At 41.8% G+C, this 17,795-nt stretch overlaps 1 protein-coding gene across 1 annotated transcript; it reads left to right on the top strand.

The window, feature by feature from the left end:
• Positions 1-1,204: 1,204 nt before the first annotated feature.
• LOC102414909 (platelet factor 4) lies at positions 1,205-11,251 on the top strand. The gene is made up of 6 exons (XM_006059631.4): positions 1,205-1,400; positions 1,746-1,881; positions 2,007-2,092; positions 9,918-10,203; positions 10,466-10,634; positions 10,785-11,251. The coding sequence occupies exons 3-6, from the start codon at positions 2,090-2,092 to the stop codon at positions 10,870-10,872; spliced, it is 546 nt and encodes a 181-aa protein (XP_006059693.2). The 5' UTR covers positions 1,205-1,400; positions 1,746-1,881; positions 2,007-2,089; the 3' UTR covers positions 10,873-11,251.
• The last annotated feature ends 6,544 nt before the right edge of the window (positions 11,252-17,795 follow it).

The following is a 17,795-nucleotide window of genomic DNA, read 5'->3' as shown; positions in this document are numbered from 1 at the left end:
AGAGATCCAGATGACAGCGAACACCAGCCAGTATGTGATGTGTGGGCCCCCTCCTGTACATCTGCCAGGCTTTGTCCATATCACGTGGGGTTTGAGATCAAGATCCTTAATTAGAGTTTGAGACTTTAATAAAGCTCTTACTGCAATCCATAAGTGCAAAACCAGAAACACCTACAAGGTTGCCAGTAGGACAGAGGGTGGATGACAATTGCTTATCTATAGAACATTATGCAGACATTGAAAAGAATGGAAAAAAGTGACATTGAGGTAACATGAAAGGATGATGAAGACATAATTTTATAGAACAAAAGCTGTATAATAACTCCAACTGTATAAAATATGATCTATGTCTATCTCTCTATATGTATATCTTTATGTATTATATATGTGGATCTATGTATATGTGTATATATATAAATGTAGATAGAATAGAAAACTAATGCCAAATTTTTACCAATGGTTACCACTGGAGACCCAGAATGTGGAGCAATGATGAAGAGGAACTTGCATGTTTTATCTGCAGTTTATAAATCTTTTACAGTGAATTGTATCATACATTTCTCTGTTAGATTAAGTGGACTCAGATGATAGAAAAAAGTAAGAAGTTTATTTTATAATACAAGGGATGAAGAATTTGCTTCTAGTTTCTGGATGAAATTATAAAAGATAATACATTTGGAAGACAGAAAGGAGTCCATAAACTAATACATAAAGTTAAGTTTTGATAATAATTGGCTCCTATTTTATCCACATACTCCAAACGAATCCCAGCACTTATCAACAACCAAGATAGTAACATCTGCTTTCCTTGGCAACTGGAAAGGGAAGATAATTCTCTTTTCAAAGGGACACACATTTATGCTTTCAGATACACCTAAAATGTCTATAAGGCCTCTAAATTGCATTATAGAAAAGGCAGGGCATATTACATAATTATTCAGGGAAAATATATGTAATATTTCAGTCTAGTTCTTGCCTAAATATGTGCAAGGGAGGTGGATATTGAGAAAGGGGGGTGAGCATGTGCAGGGATGCAGCAAATGAAATTTAGCAGGAATGTGACTTGCCTGGCATTTATCTGGGTTGGGCACAACTTCACCACTCTTACACTTGTGTTACCACACACCCTCACTTCCCCTATCCCTATCCTTTTTCTCCTTACTGGCCTTGAGGCAGGGTGTATAAAAGACATCAGGCAACTGTGAAAACCACTTAGCTGTAGACTCCTGAGCAGAAGTTCACCTTCCTGGGAACAACTCTAACACAAGTCTTTTCCACCATGAGCCTCAGACCTGACGCCACCTCCTCATATACCGTGCCCAGCCCGCTTCCTGTCCTACAGGTATTGCTGCTGATGTCACTGCTCCTGACGATGCTGGTTCCCTCCACCAATGGAAAATGTAAGAGAAACTTTAGGGAGAGGTGAATAGTAGACTCTCTGTTTCTCCTAACCTGAGGCTGCTTCTGCTGCAGCTGTGTCTGGGGGAGGGACTGCCTTAGTGCCCCTGGGACTAGAGAAGGGCACTATATGAATAATTACAAATGGAGACGCTGCACTCTGTGGGCACTTGACCTGTGCCAGGAATTCTGCTTGGTGCTTTAGTAAAGGTTGACAGGTCGATCGTATTCACAACAGCCTTGCGAAGGAGGTACTCATCAATATATAAGATCTAGGAGATAATTATGACCACTAATAGAATCATATCTTCTAAAAAAAAAAAAAAGAATCGTATCTTCTGCTCTAGTTAGCAGTAAAGAGAGATTGCTACATGTTGAACTTCGCTGCTTGTGTGTGAAGACCACCTCTGGCATTCATTCCAGTAACATCCAAAGTTTGGAGGTCCACAGGGCAGGACCCCACTGCAACGAAGTCGAAGTAATGTAAGTCTCTGCTTCTCTAGTATTGCCTCCCTAAGGAAGCCCCCCATCCTCCTCCCTACCACCACTGCTGGATCCCTTCTGATGATTGCCAGGATGCTCACAGATAATTCTACTCTCTCTTGCAGAGCCGAGTTGAAGAATGGGAAGAAAATCTGCCTGAATCCGGAAGCCCCCCGAATCAAGAAAATAGTCCAGAAAATATTGGAAGATGGTGGGTTAGCTGCTTAATCTTTTTCACTTTCTGTCAAAACTTTTTATCTCCCAAGAAGAACATAAGTTGAAATCTTGGCTTTCTAGAGTTCTTATTTACCCAGGATACCTAGTCATACTGTATTAAACTTTGGATATGTTTTCCATTCTGTCTCAAAAAGTCACAATTTGCTCTGAGATGGCTGGTTAATAGATGACAGAGAGAAGATAAAATTAAGCATGGCTAGGGTATAAGACAGTCTCAAGGATGTATTGTATAACAGGAGGAATATAACCAATATTTTGTAATAACTCTAAATGGAAAGTAACCTTTTAAAATAGTGTAAACGTTTTAAAAATTAATAAAAAAAGAAAGTAACCAAGGCTTGTTTCAAAATACAATATATGTTTTACTCCCTAACTCTTGACTAAATGTGGCAATGTGTTTTGCATTTCTTTCTTTAAAAGTTTCTTTCCAAAAACATTTGTCTTAACTTATAGTGCTCCTCTGTACTAATAGACTGGACATGACCACGATGATTCCATAACGGTCAGTGATATTAGAAACCACACAGAGCCCAGCATGGAGCACTTGCTGAATAAATGTTTATTAATACATTTAGATATTTAATAGATTTTTCATTGTGTTAGTCCTAGCATGTCTTGTTTCAAAACATTAGCTGAAAGATTTTTCCAGTGTTTACTTTAGCCTTCAAATCCTAACAATAATAAAATTGTAGAATGTGCTTTTTGTGAGCAGTGGTTATTTACTTTAAAGTAGACACATTTAATACCAGTAGAGCAAACAAAATGTGATGACATATGGTATCATATATATCTTCAATGATACAGTATTTTTAATAATAACAGCAGATTCTCCTTGATGTTGAATATTTTACCCCAACATGTTTGTACATTTTTGTTTACTTAATATCTACATGGTTACATTTTCTGTATTAGAATCAGCCTTGCAAATAAGGACAAGAGAGGATTTAAACTTTACCAGACTACTAATTATTATTTTATAATCAACAGAATTTCTTTCACTCTAATCCCTTGAAATATACTATTCTTACAGAAATATTAACATAAAATCAAACTTATTATTGCTTTGTTGTCTTATATTATTACTTTTAACAGAATTATTAGGGGGAAAAGCCTTATCTTTTTTAAAAACGTTGGTATTTAACAATATGAACAACAAAATTCACCAGTTGATGATTTGTGCTGTTTTTAATGTACTATAGTAATAGCAAAACTTTATTAACAACTATTAATATTATAATATTAATAACAATATTAATATGCCAGATAAAATAATTGTTTTGCATGCATTATAATTAAATAATTGTAAAGAATTAAATAATTCTTACAAGATAGCTATGATGTGGTTAAGAGCATATCCTCTAAAGAGAGAATAACGGGGTAACAGTCCACCACTTACTAGCTGTGTAACTTTGGTCAGATTGCATAAACTCTCTGTGCCTTGTTTCTTCATTTCTAAAATGGCATAATAATATTGCTTATCTCATGGAGTTGATGTGAAAATTAAGAGCTAATAAATTCAAAGTGCTGAAAATAATCCATGTCACACAATAATCCATAGGCCAATGTTAGTATTTATTATTATTATAATTAGCATTCCCAGTGCTACAGGGAGAAGGCAAAGGCAACCCACTCCAGTACTCATGCCTGGAAAATCCCATGGATGGAGGAGCCTGGTAGGTTGCAGTCCATGGGGTCGCTACGAGTCGGACACAACTGAGCGACTTCACTTTCACTTTTCACTTTCATGCATTGGCGAAGGAAATGGCGACCCACTCCAGTGTTCTTGCCTGGAGAATCCCAGGGACGGGGGAGCCTGGTGGGCTGCCGTCTATGGGGTCACACAGAGTCGGATACAACTGAAGCGACTTAGCAGCAGCAGCAGCAGTGCTACAGAGAAGAAAATCGAAGTTCAAAGAAATTAGGAAATTTGCCTCAGAATCAAATAACTAAGTAGGTGACAGAGGGGCGATTTGAAACTGTGCTATTAACCACAACATCTTAACACTTTGCTTGATTTTTCTTTTTCTAATGAAGAGATTATATTATGTTTCACATAATGGTATTGACACAGAAAATAAGACTTGATACATAAATAGCATACTAAACATCCATGGTGCTTATAGAAGACATCAGCTCATCTAGCCCAACCTGCACATGGAGTTTGGGGAGCACCCATGTATGAAGCATTTAGTTTACAGTCTATGCATTATTAGGTTTCTTTTTATTACATTCTCATCATTATAGATTTAATGCCTTAAATGTTTTGTGTACAAAATAAACACATTTATTAAGTAACAGTTAACAAATAATACACATAAATAAACATGTAATAAATAAAGCACTCATGGTCATCAGTTTTTCACCAATAATTTAAAATAGCTCAGCATCTCATTCATTTCTCTAGTATCTCCTACTGAAATCCAGGAGGGCCACCTCCTGGGACACAGTTTTTACACTATGCTAATACCTCCTTCATTGTGCATATGTCTTTTATTTTTGTGTGCACATATTGAATTATTCTATTAGATGCAGAGAAAGAATGAATTAACTGCCATTACTCCCTGAGTTTCTTTACACTGCAAATATTGAAACCTGGGGGTCAGATTGTACAAATCCAGTATGTTGCCCATCCGTATGCTAACCCACTCTTCTATCCATTCCCTCTGTGCTAACCCAAATGGGATCTCAAGTTTCAGTTCCATAAATACATATGACTTACACCACATGCTGTACTAGCCATTGTGAAGATGCTGGGTATTCAAAGACCTATAAGTCATGGAGAATTGTCCTTGAAGAGATAACTTGTCTGGCGGGAGATGCAGACAGGCTGACAAATAATTACAACCACACGTTCATATAGAGGTATGCTCCTACTGCACAAAGAAATGGCACTTGAATATGTCAAAGCCTCATCATTATCGTTGACAACATTCATCATCTTCACTAATGTAGTGCTTTATATTGAGTCCCTACCAGGGAGCTGGAGAAGAGAAAGGCAACCCACTCTAGTATGCCTGCCTGGAGAATCCCATGGACAGAGGAGCCTGGTGGGCTACAGCCTGGGGGGTCTCAAAGAGTTTGACATGACGGAGCGACTAACACTTCACTTTTCCTTTTAACAGGGAGTTAGAATAGTGATAGACAATACTATCTCACAGCTCATGGAACTTTTCATTTAGGAAGAGAAACCATTTTAAACACATTTAAATATATAGGCATGACTTGTGTGAGTATCACGTGTGTGTGTTTATATGAGCTGTGACAAACAGGAGAAGCAGTGGGTGCTACATGACAACAAAAGGGAACGTGAGTTGCTTAGCTGTCAGGGAAGATCCCTCTGGGAGGTAATATTTCAGCTGACATCAGAAATATGAGTAGAACTTAGCTAGATGAAAGGACAGGTGGTGAGAGAGTAAGAGAAAGCACATTCCAGGTCTAGGAATTCAAGCGCACATCCCTGCAGAGGTCAGGTCCTGCTGAGCCTTACGAGGTCAGCTTGGTCCATGCACTGAGCTTCCAAGGCCCTTAACCACAGTTAATCAGTATGACAGAGAGCCTCTGGCTTTGAGATGAGGGTGTATTTTTCCCTAATCAAAACCAAAGTCATTCTTTCTAAGGGAAGGGAAGATGGTCTTGAGGCAGGAGATAGAAGGGCCCCGGAGCAAACAGTTGGAGTTTGTTTTCTGTGGACTGATACCCCAAGACAAAAATAGCAAGAACGCTGAAGGGAGGAGGCTGGGCCCTGCCCACATAGAAGATGAGAGGCCACATATTTCTCATTCTCTAAGTCAGGAGCCCTGCATGTACTCAGTTCATTTCAGTCGCTCAGTTGTGTCTAACTCTTTGCAACCCCATGGACCGCAGCACACCAGGCTTCCCTGTCCATCACCAACTCCCGGAGCTTGCTTAAACTCATGTTCATTGAGTCGGTGATAACATCCAACCATCTCATCTTCTCTGGTCTTCTTCTCCTCCTGTCTTCAATCTTTCCCAGCATCAGGGTCTTTTCCAATGAGTCAGTTCTTTGCATCAGCTGGCCAAATTATTGGAGCTTCAACTTCAACGTCAGTCCTTCCAATGAATATTCAGGACTGATTTACTTTAGGATTAACTGGTTTGATCTCCTTGCTGTTGAACGGACTCTGAAGAGTCTTCTCCAACACCACAGTTCAAAAGCATCAATTCTTTGGCACTCAGCTTTCTTTATGGTCCAACTCTCACATCTATACATGACTACTGGAAAAACCATAGCTTTGACTAGATGGACCTTTGTCGGCAAAGTAATGTCTCTGCTTTTTAATATGCTAAGTTGGTCATAGCTTTTCTTCCAAGGAGCAAGTGTCTTTTAATTTCATGGCTGCAGGCACTATCTGCAGTGATTTTGGAGCCCAAGAAAATAAAGTCTCTCAGTTTCCATTTTCTCCCCATTTATTTTCCATGAAGTGATGGGACTGGATACCATGATTTTCATTTTTTGAATGTTGAGTTTTAAGCCAGCTTTTCCACTCTCCTCTTTTACTTTCATCTAGAGGCTCTTCAGTTCCACTTCTCTTTCTGCCATAAGGGTGGTGTCATCTGCATATCTGAGGTTATTGATATTTCTCCCAGCAATCTTGATCCCAGCTTGTGCTTTATTTAGTCTGGCATTATGCATGATGTATTCTGCATATAAATTAAATAAGCAAGGTGACAATATACCGTTTTGAAGTACTCCTCTCCCAATTTGAAACCATGTCAGTTTTTCCATGTCCAGTTCTAACCGTTGCTTCTTGACCTGCATACAGATTTCTCAGGAAGCAAGTAAGGTGGTCTGATATTCCCATCTCTTGAAAAATTTTCCACAGGTTGTTGTGATCCACACAGTCAAAGCCTTTGGCATAGTCAATGAAGCGAAGTAGATGCTTTTCTGGAATTCTCTTGCTTTTTCTATGATCCAATGGATATTGGCAATTTGATCTCTGGTTCCTCTGCCTTTTCTAAATCCAGCTTACACATCTGGGAGTTCTCAGTTCTCTTACTGTTCAAACCTTGCTTGGAGAATTTTGAGCATTACTTTGTTAGCATGTGAAATGAGCTCAACTGTGCAGTAGTTTGAACATTCTTTGGCATTGCCTTTCTTTGGGATTGGAAAGAAAACCGACTTCTTCCAGTCCCGTGGCCCCTGCTGAATTTTCCAAATTTTCTGGCATATTGAGTGCAACACTTTCACAGCATCATCTTTGAGGATTTGAAATGGCTCAACTGGAATTCCATCACCTCCACTAGCTTTGTTCATAGTGATGCCTCCTAAGGCCCACTTGACTTTTCAGTCCAGGATGTCTACCTCTAGGTGACTGGTCACAGCATCATGGCTATCTGGGTCATTAAGATTTTATTTTGTATAATTCTTCTATGTATTCTTGCCACCTCTTCTTAACATCTTCTGCTTTTGTTAGGTCCCTACCGTTTCTGTCCTTTATTGTGCCCATCTTTGCATGAAATGTTCCCTTGTTATCTCTAATTTTCATTAAGAGGTCTCTAGTCTTCCCCATTCTATTGTTTTCCTCTATTTCTTTGCATTGTTCACTTAGGAAGTTTTTTTTACCTTTCCTTGCTATTCTTTAGAACTCTGCATTCAGATGGATATATCTTTCCTTTTCTCCTTTGCCTTTCACTTCTCTTCTTTTCTCAGCTATTTTTAAGTCCTCCTCAAACAACTATTTTGCCTTTTTGCATTTCTTTTTCTCGAGGATGATTTTGATCACAGCCTCCTGGACAATGTTATGAACCTCCATCCATAGTTCTTCCGGCACTGTGTCTAATCCCTTGAATCTATTTGTCACTTCCACTGTATAATCATAAGGGAGTTGATTTAGGTCATACCTGAATGGTCTGGTGGTTTTTCCTACTTTCTTCAATTTCAGTCTGAATTTTGCAATAAGGAGTTCATGATTTGAGCTACAGTCATATACAGAAGGAAAAGGCGATGGCACCCTACTCCAGTACTCTTGCCTGGAAAATCCCAAGGACAGAGGAGCCTGGTAGGCTGCAGTCCATGGGGTCGCAAAGAGTTGGACATGACTGAGCGACTTCACTTTCACTTTTCACTTTCATGCATTGGAGAAGGAAATGGCAACCCACTCCAGTGTTCTTGCCTGGAGAATCCCGGGGACGGGGGAGACTGGTGGGCTGCCTTCTATGGAGTCACACAGAGTCAGACACGACTGAAGTGACTTAGCAGCAGCAGCAGCATATACAGAAAGGCTCCTTGGAAGTCAAAAAGGGAGGAGGTGCCCTTCCATATTAAGTGATGCTAACTACCCATAGACATCTTCAGCAGAATCCATCTTGGTTAATTGATGCATGCATACACATGGGAGGATTGTGAGATATACCAAATACAGACTCTGAACCAGGAAAATAAAAATGATTGGCCAAAAGAAACCTGGAAGAAATGCCCCATGTAAGTGATTTAAACTACCACGAGAGCAAGACCCTCTCACTGAGTCCACCCGTGTGTCTATCCACATATACTCTACTCTTTTTTTCCTCCTAAGAAACACTTCACTTGTTTCACTACTTTTCCTCTTTGTGGGAATTTTTTTGTGCAAAGCTGAAAAGCCAGTGCCTTGTCACTGACCAAATATTTGGTGCTCTCCCCACCACCACCTGATTAATCTCTGGCCAGGAACTGAAACCCTACTTCAAGCTGCTGCAGGCTGAGGCCAGCAGAGATCAGTCCACATGGATCCCTGAACTTTTCTGTGCAGGATTCTGGTGCATTCTTTTCCACAGTCAGCTCCCAGATGCTCTGTATCCTCCTGAGAGCACCACTACTCCCGCCAATGGTGCAGCCCACCTCACCCTGCCCCTGGGGGCAGCAGGAGCTGGAAAACCTGAACACTCTCCTTGGTCTCTCTTCCAGGGTGAGCAAAATGATGAAATACCTGGGCAGTAAAGTTTTTACAGAAAGAATGAATCCAAATATTCATGTTACAATTCTTCTTAGAATAAGAGGACTTATGAGAACAACAGATTTTGCTTCCTAGGATGTATTGGCTGATGGTTGATAAAGCTGGGGAGATCCCATTCAAGAGTCTGAGGAAGCTTTGTACATCCACCTAACTTCTGGAACCAAGCCCTCACCTAGAGATCAAATTCAACTTTTTAGCAGCAGAATACCATGACAAAATGCACATCTTGCAGACACACAACTGCCAGGTTCAACTCAATGGTCATCCATAAGAAACAGAAGTGAAGGAGCAGTTCTTGAGGAGGCAGTTGGGAGAAGGAAACAGAAACTCCAGCTGCACAAATTGCAAAACAGTGACTGCAGAGTGCCTCTACTATTGCACATAACAAAGAAAACAGACTCTTTTAGGGACTTCTCTGGTCATCCAGCGGTTAAGAATCCACCTGCCAATGCAGGGGGTACAGGTTCCATCCATGATTCAGGAGGATTCCACATGCTGCAGAGCAACTACGCACAGTGCACTCCCTGCAACTACTCAGCCCCCTGTGTCTAGGGCTGGTGCTTTCCAACAAGAGCAGACACTGTAATGAGAGGCTCCCCCAGCACTGCAAGGAAGAGTAGCCCCTGCTCTCAATTGGCAAAAGCCACTACATAGCAAGGGAAGATCTAGCACAGCCAATAAATAGATGAATAATAAAGACATTTTTATAAGGTTGAAGTACTGTTTCTGACTGTACGGATGTATGTGAATTCAGGGTGGGGGCCGGATCCTGCCACCAGCTCCCAGTAAGACTGCTGGTCTCTGGCTTTTTTTTCTTTTTTCTTGCTTAATCTTGTCTGTCCACAGCCGAATTCTGCAGATGTGTCTGTTTCCGCACCGCGGTTCCCCACCCTCCACCCCAAGCTTCCGAAGAAGCGGGCAGATGGCGGGGATAAAACGGGTCTTGAGAGGGTGGGGAACCACGAGTCTGCGGAGCTCCAGCCCTGCAGCCCGTGCGCTGGCTCTCGGCTCCGGCTGGCACTCCTGAGCGCGATGAACCCGGCAGTCGGACCCCGCGCCTCCCGCCCGCGGTCCAGCCCAGGGCTGCTGCTCCTGGGGCTGCTGCTCCTGCCGGCCATCGCCCTGGCCCAAGGTGAGCGCTGACGGAAGGAGGGCGGGGAGAGGTCCCGGGCAGCAGAGAGTCCGGGAAGTCCCAGGAACGTGGTCCATAATCTCCGGATCCCAGCTAGGATTTCCCGAGCGCTTGCTACGTGTGAAGACGCGGTGCCACGTGCTGGCCGGTGCGCTCGATCACCTAGCCGGCAATATTCTTTCAGAGGGATGTGGTTTGTGGGTGAGGAAATAAAGGTCCAAGGCAGTGAGAAGATCCCCAAGGTCCCTCTGACTATTCACAGAGTCGTCATTCCCTGCCACCTTCGTCCCGCTCCCAGCGGACTCTGAAGGTGGAGAGCCTGGGGACCTCCAATGCGTGTGCCTGAAGACCACTTCGGGGATTCACCCCAGGCACATCTCCAGCTTGGAAGTGATCGGGGCCGGGCTCCACTGCCCCAGCCCCCAACTGATGTGAGTCCTGGAACTTGTTGCTTTCGTGCCCACCCTCTGCTCTCCCCTTCCCTACCGTCCCTCTAAACCCCAGACTAGCGCCTCCCCGCTAGTCTAATTCTAAATTCAAACTCCGAGGACTGAAACGCACCTCTCTTCTTTCTCTGACAGAGCTACGCTGAAGACGGGGAGGAAAATTTGCCTGGACCAGCAGAATCCTCTGTATAAGAAAATAATCAAGAGGCTTGTGAAGAGTTAGTTGCCTAAATCTCTACTTTTGCTATAGAAAATGTTTCTTCTTCTTTTTTAAATTTTCAATCTACTTGTGGAAAACAAATCATCTAATGTTTTTATTGTTCTTGAAACTCTACATAAATAAAAGAAATGAAGTTTTGATAGCATGCCTCAATAGAGCAAAGAAATAACGTTGACATCACAATTTCATATGAAGAAAAATCTCCAGAATTTTAAGCAAAAATATATTTTGAAAGAAGATTTGGTTTAATAAAGACTGATTTTACTTAGTATATGTTGGCTGATATAATTTGCATATTTCCATGATTATATTTCTTAATAACTACTTATTTACCTATTAATGTCACAATTAACTTTGCCAATAAATATTAATTGCACTTAAACTTTCTGGGCTGCTTTTCTAAAAAAAATTAAATATAGTGAACTCTGCTTTTATCTCCTTAAAATTTATACTGCACCCTAGGATAGAAAATTGATAAAAATGAAACTAGAATTCTCTACTACTTAATGGAAATATATTCCAGAGCATGACATTAAAATATTTTACTCATTATTGGTCCTTTGATAATGTTGACATTTCACAAAAATGAAATGTTAAAAAACAGTTCTTGGGGTCTTCCCTGGGAGCCCAGTGGGTAAAACTCTGTATGTGTCATCTACATATCTGAGGTTATTGATATTTCTCCCAGCAATCATGATTCCAGTTTGTGCTTCATCCAGTCCAGCATTTCTCATGATGTACTCTGCATATAAGTTAAATAAGCAGGGTGACAATATACAGCCTTGACATACTCCTTTTCCTATTTGGAACCAGTCTGTTGTTCCAAGTCCAGTTCTAACTGTTGCTTCCTGACCTGCATATAGGTTTCTCAAGAGGCAGGTCAGGTGGTCTGGTATTCCCACCTCTTTCAGAATTTTCCACAGTTTACTGTGATCCACACAGTCAAGGGGTTTGGCATAGTCAATAAAGCAGAAATAGATGTTTTTCTGGAACTCTCTTGCTTTTTCGATGATCCAGCGGATGTTGGCAATTTGATCTCTGGTTCCTCTGCCTCATGACCTAACGCCATTTCAACCTAAGGTGGCAGTGTTTGTGTAGAGGCAGGCTTAGACTGCTAAGAGAAAATGGAGAATGCCCTATTCAGTCTTCTTGAGGTGGGGGATGTGAGGAGGCTTTGAGATATCAAACTCCTTAAACAGACACTAGGCTTCCCAGATGGCACAAGGGGTAAGGAATCCACCTGCCAATGCAGGAAAAGCAATAAACTTGGGTTCAGTCCCTGGGTTGGGAAGATCCCCTGGAGGAGGGCGTGGCAACCCACTCCATATTCTTGACTGGAGAATCCTATGGACAGAGGATCCTGGCAGGCTACAGGGTCTCAAAGAGTTGGACACGACTGAAACACAAATAGATACTATTTATAGAGGTTTATAAAGTATTTCAGAGTATCATCTAAATTTCCATATCCACTTTGCATGCTAGGTAATATTATTCCCATCATAGAGTTGTGGTAACAGTCTCAGAAAGGCTGAGTCTCTCAAGACCACTTTGCTGAAGTCTGAGCAGGTCAGACTTCCAACTCTGTGCTCTTGTTTTCACGGTGGGCTGCCTCTCACACAAGCACATTTTTCAGAGAGGAACTGACCCTAGCTCTTGGAGGTGGTATAGGTATTTGCCAAGGGGAAAAAGGAAGAATGAAACAGTCACAAGATGACAAAATAAAAAAGACACAGGACCATTAGGTCCTCAGCATGTTTATCATTCTGCAGAACTAGAGTGTCCACAAGGAGAGGTCTTCCAACTAGTTTCACTCATTTGGTGCTTTTCATTTTTGGTCCACCTTGCGCACCTTCACCCAAATTATCTTCAAGGTCCAAAGTCCTTAGCACGGTCCACAAGGATGTGCTATACTCACTTCCCCTCTAGGCCTTGCTGCTGCTGCTGCTGCTGCTAAGTCGCTTCAGTCGTGTCAGACTCTGTGCGACCCCAGAGATGGAAGCCCAACAGGCTCCCCTGTCCTTGGGATTCTCCAGGCAAGAACACTGGAGTGGGTTGCCATTTCCTTCTCCAATGAATGAAAGTGAAAAGTGAAAGGGAAGTCACTCAGTCGTGTCCGACTCCCAGCAACCCCATGGACTACAGCCCACCAGGCTCCTCCATCCATGGGATTCTCCAGGCAAGAGTACTGGAGTGGGGTGCCATTGCCTTAGTTTCCCCATTTATGAAATGGGGATGGATGTCTAATTCATAGATTATTGTGGGGACCAAATAGATGATGTATGTGAACACTTGGCATAACTCCTCTTATGTAGTCTGTACTTAAAAATTAGCAACTATTACAGATATTATTATTTCTATCAATATTGCTCTTAAGACACAATTCCAGTCAGCTTGGAGTGCTGAATAAGGCATTTAACAGAGTGATTCTTGGTGATAATTATAAAAAAAAAATAGTTGTAAGAGCAACATGTTTCTCAAGCTAAATGAACTTTGGGAGAGGATACACTGGAAATGAGGTATTCATGGTAAAATACTTTTTTTTTTTTTTTTTTTGCCTGTTTTTCTTTTACTGCCTGCTTCAAAAAACATAGATAGTTGGATTCAGTAATTCCTAAGCATGACTCAAAGAGCCAAAGGACCAAAACAATTTTACAAAGTCCTCCAGTTCTGGGACCTTGTTAATCCTCCCTTCAGAATCACCGTGGCTAACCATCCTGAGAATACTTTCAAGCTGCCGCCTTTATCAGCAATGGTGCTGAGAGGGCTTTCCTGCCAGGAAGTCTCAATCAGGTAACAATTTACTGTAGCTACCTGCTGTTCAAACATTCATGGAGTGATAAAGATTGAATGGACTTGAACTTTTTCTTTCTTTCTTTTTTTTTTCTGACAGGAATTAGTCAGCAGAAAATGTCCACAAACTAGGCGCTTAATACAGCCATAGACCCTATCAACAAACAAAGCCACCAAAGGGTATTTGGTTCTGGGATATTCTTGTGCATTTTTTTTCCTTTTAAGGCCTTTGTGGTAAAAAATACTTCCTCTTGAGTGCATGGAGTATTGAGGTCTTAGTTGGTTATAAAGATATACTCATATTTTTTATCATTATAAAAGGCAATGAATGCATGCTCACTGTAGACAGCATAGAAATAACAGAGGAAATAAGGAGAAAATTTTTTTTAATGTAATTTCACTACTCAAAGATGTTCTTTCTATTTTTCAAAATATTAGTTATTTGATATTGTTATAAGGTAAACTGTTAATTTTCAATAAAATACTATTGTATACAATCATAAAAGGAACACAATAATTACTTTATCATGTTGAAATTTGTTAGGAAGTATACTTGTTTCAATTTGGGGTAATAAAATAAGTTTTTACATGGCCAGGGAAATAATAAACCTATGTGATCTGGCATTGATTTATATATAAATGGGGCAATGCTCATGGCTCAGACAATCAGTAAAGAATCTGCCTGCAATCCGGGAGACCTGGGTTTGATCCCCGGGTCAGGAAGATCCCCAGAGAAGGGAATGGCAACCCACTCCAGTATTCTTGCCTGAAGAATTCCATGGACAGAGGATGGGGTTGCAGTCCATGGGTGTGCAAAGAGTAGGACACAACTAAGTGACTAACACTTTCACTTTCACTATATTTACACACATGCAGACTGTGTATGCATGTATTCAGTGTTAGACATAAGTGCCTAAAATAAGTTTACATTACAATACTTATACTTGTTTTGAACAAGTATTGTATTTTGATGTTTTATTTTCTATACTTCTCACCAAACTCAGGTTTGGCTGCTTACTGCTCAAAAGCCAATATTTGAGAGTCGAGTGTTGGTTGAAAAAGGATAGGTTGCTTCATTCAAGAGTCTGGCAACCTGCAGAGAAGGTGAACTTGTGTTCAAAAACCAGCTCTGAAGATTCTAAAGGGAGGAGGAGTCATTTGAGGAAGGAGGTCAAAGTCTTCATTATCTTCCCCTGTGTGCGGACTTTCTTCCAATTGGTCAGTGGTGAGTTAGCATGGTGGTGTTCCAGGAATCTTGGGTTCAGTATGAAGTTACCATCCTCCACCTGGGTGGAGGCCTTAGTTCCTGCAGAAGAACTCAAAGGTATTTATATATATATATATATTACTTGAAGAGGAACCAGGACCCTGCCCCATGACTGCATTATTGTTTCTTGACTGCTCCTCCTTTGTTTCTGTATCCCCTCCCATGCCCATAAACATTTGCTGGAATCTGACCTTTGGAACTCAGGGAAGGTCTAGGAGACTGAATGAAACCTATTTCCTACAAACAAGAATAGGGGGCACAGAAAAGATTTGTGCTTTGGAGGACCCCATAACGTCTTGCTCTTTGAAACCCCTATCCTATTTTATCCACTTAAAAAAATGTTGGTCACAAGCCTATAAAGTGATTTCATAATCCAGTGATGGATCATAACTTGTAGTTTAAAAATATTGTCTGCTGCTACTGCTAAGTCGCTTCAGTCGTGTCCGACTCTGTGCGACCCCATAGAGGGGAGCCCACCAGGCTCCGCAGTTACTGGGATTCTCCAGGTAAGAACACTGGAGTGGGTTGCCATTTCCTTCTCCAATGCATGAAAGTGAAAAGTGAAAGTGAAGTCGCTCAGTCGTGTCCAACTCTGTACGACCCCATAGACTGCAGCCCACCAGGCTCCTCCGTCCATGGGATTTTCCAGGCAAAAGTACTGGAGTGGGGTGCCATTGCCTTCTCGGAAAAACATTGTCTAGATCTTTGATTAAACAGTCAAGTTTTAACATTCCACACTCTAATTTGTGCTTCTCAAGATGCTTGGGAAGTCAGTAGGGTCAAGAAAGCTCAGAATCAGCAGAACTGTTAAATCTCCTTGCCTCATCTGCCTTCAATCTCTGTCTCCAGGCCTGATTTGGTAATGAAGTCTTTGGGAATGCCATGAAAGTGAAAGTATTAGTTTAGTCATTCAGTCATGTCCAACTCTTTGCAACCGCATGGACTGTAGCCCGCTAGGCTCCTCTGTCCATGGAATTCTCCAGGCAAGGATGTTGGAGTGGGTTGCATTCCTTCTCCATGGGATCTTACCAACCCAGGGATCGAACATGGGTCTCCTGCATTACAGGCAGATACTTTACCATCTGAGCCACCAGAGAAGCCCATGAGAATGCCAGTATTTGAGGGGAAGATGTACCACCAAGTAGGTCATTTTCTGTATTGTAGAGATTCTATGTCCTTTACAGCTTCTACTTATATCCCTTGCCCATTCTGCTTCAGCCACATGCATCTTGGTTTGGGGGTCTAAAGCAAACTGAATTGAGGGCCAAAAGTACCTGCTTTCTAGAACATGTTGGGAAAGAAGCAAAGACATTCACTGAATTTAATTAGTGGTTTCATACTTATTTCTTCATCCTGTGTGATTCTTCTTTATTCTTGTGGTTGCTGGTTTTAACCCAGCAAGCTTCTGAATAAGACAGTCTGGGTTACATCTTTTGACTCTGTGTGACCCTGAGTTTCCTCAGTTTTCTCATCTGCCAAACAAGGGTAGTAATGTCCACCTCACAGGACTCTGGAAAGGAGCAAATCTCATTTATAGATACCATCCCAGGCCTGAGTCAAAATTGGAACTTAATAAGTAAAAGCTACTTTTACTCCCTTTCTTTAGAGTTTTACCCCTAGAGCACATATCATTTGCAAACAGTGGTGGCCACAATCCTTGAACTAAGAAGCAACCCATTAAGAATGTGGTCAAAAACCTGTAACTGCCCGCCCCTCCCCCACAGAACCATAACCCAAAATTTGAGTGCAGATCTTGCCTGGAAAATCCCATGGACTGGTAGGCTGCAGTCCATGGGGTCGCTAAGAGTTGGACACGACTGAGTGACTTCACTTTCACTTTTCATTTTCATGCATTGGAGAAGGAAATGGCAACCCACTCCAGCGTTCTTGCCTGTGAAAGGTTGTTGTTGGATCATGCGAATACACCAGGATTCTTGACTCCCGGAGGAGAAGAATTCAATCCGGGGCCAGAGACAAGGCTTGATTGCTCAGAGCTTTTGTGTAATAAAGTTTTATTAAAGTATAAAGGAGATAGAGAAAGCTTCTGACATAGACATCAGAAGGGGGCAGAAAGAGCACCCGCTTGCTAGTGTTAACAATGAAGTTATATAAGCCAAAGAATGTCTGGAGGTTGCAAAGACCTCATCAGACCCACTCCCATAATTTACATCTTAAGGTAACACTGTCCTCAGGCAAGATACATCCTTGTAAAGACCAGGTCTACTCCCATAATTAACATTTTAAGATAACAAAAGGTTGAATCCAAAGACTGTCCTTAGGCAGGATACATTATTGTTATATAATCCTAAGGAATGTAGAGAAAGACAAAAAAGTTTGTCCTTTCTTCCTCCTTGAGAATTCCAGACCCCTCTCTCCCGGGGGACCCCTAGACTCCCTATCAACTTGCCTGGGAACTGACTCTCTCACCTGGAGAATCCCAGGGACGGGGGAGCCTGGTGGGCTGCCCTCTATGGGGTCACACAGAGTCGGACATGACTGAAGTGACTTAGCATAGCATCAGATCAGATCAGATCAGTCGCTCAGTCGTGTCCAACTCTTTGCAACCCCATGAATCGCAGCACGCCAGGACTCCCTGTACATCACCAACTCCCGGAGTTCACCCAGACTCACGTCCATAGAGTCAATGATGCCATCCAGCCATCTCATCCTCTGTCGTCCCCTTCTCCTCCTGTCCCCAATCCCTCCCAGCATCAGAGTCTTTTCCAGTGAGTCAACTCTTCGCATGAGGTGGCCAAAGTACTGGAGTTTCAGCTTTAGCATCATTCCTTCCAAGGAAATCCCAGGGCTGATCTCCTTCAGAATGGACTGGTTGGATCTCCTTGCAGCATAGCATAGCAACCTGTTAATA

This window comes from Bubalus bubalis, chromosome 7 (genome assembly GCF_019923935.1).
Source record: "Bubalus bubalis isolate 160015118507 breed Murrah chromosome 7, NDDB_SH_1, whole genome shotgun sequence".
NCBI classification, from domain to species: domain Eukaryota; kingdom Metazoa; phylum Chordata; class Mammalia; order Artiodactyla; family Bovidae; genus Bubalus; species Bubalus bubalis.
This window is presented reverse-complemented; position numbering and strand designations above follow the sequence as displayed.

Bases quoted from the DNA above. Each gene is read 5' to 3' on its own strand.
- LOC102414909 (XM_006059631.4), top strand. The intron at 10,204-10,465 runs GTGAGCGCTGAC...GACTATTCACAG, and splicing joins GGCCATCGCCCTGGCCCAAG to AGTCGTCATTCCCTGCCACC. The intron at 10,635-10,784 runs GTGAGTCCTGGA...TTTCTCTGACAG, and splicing joins TGCCCCAGCCCCCAACTGAT to AGCTACGCTGAAGACGGGGA.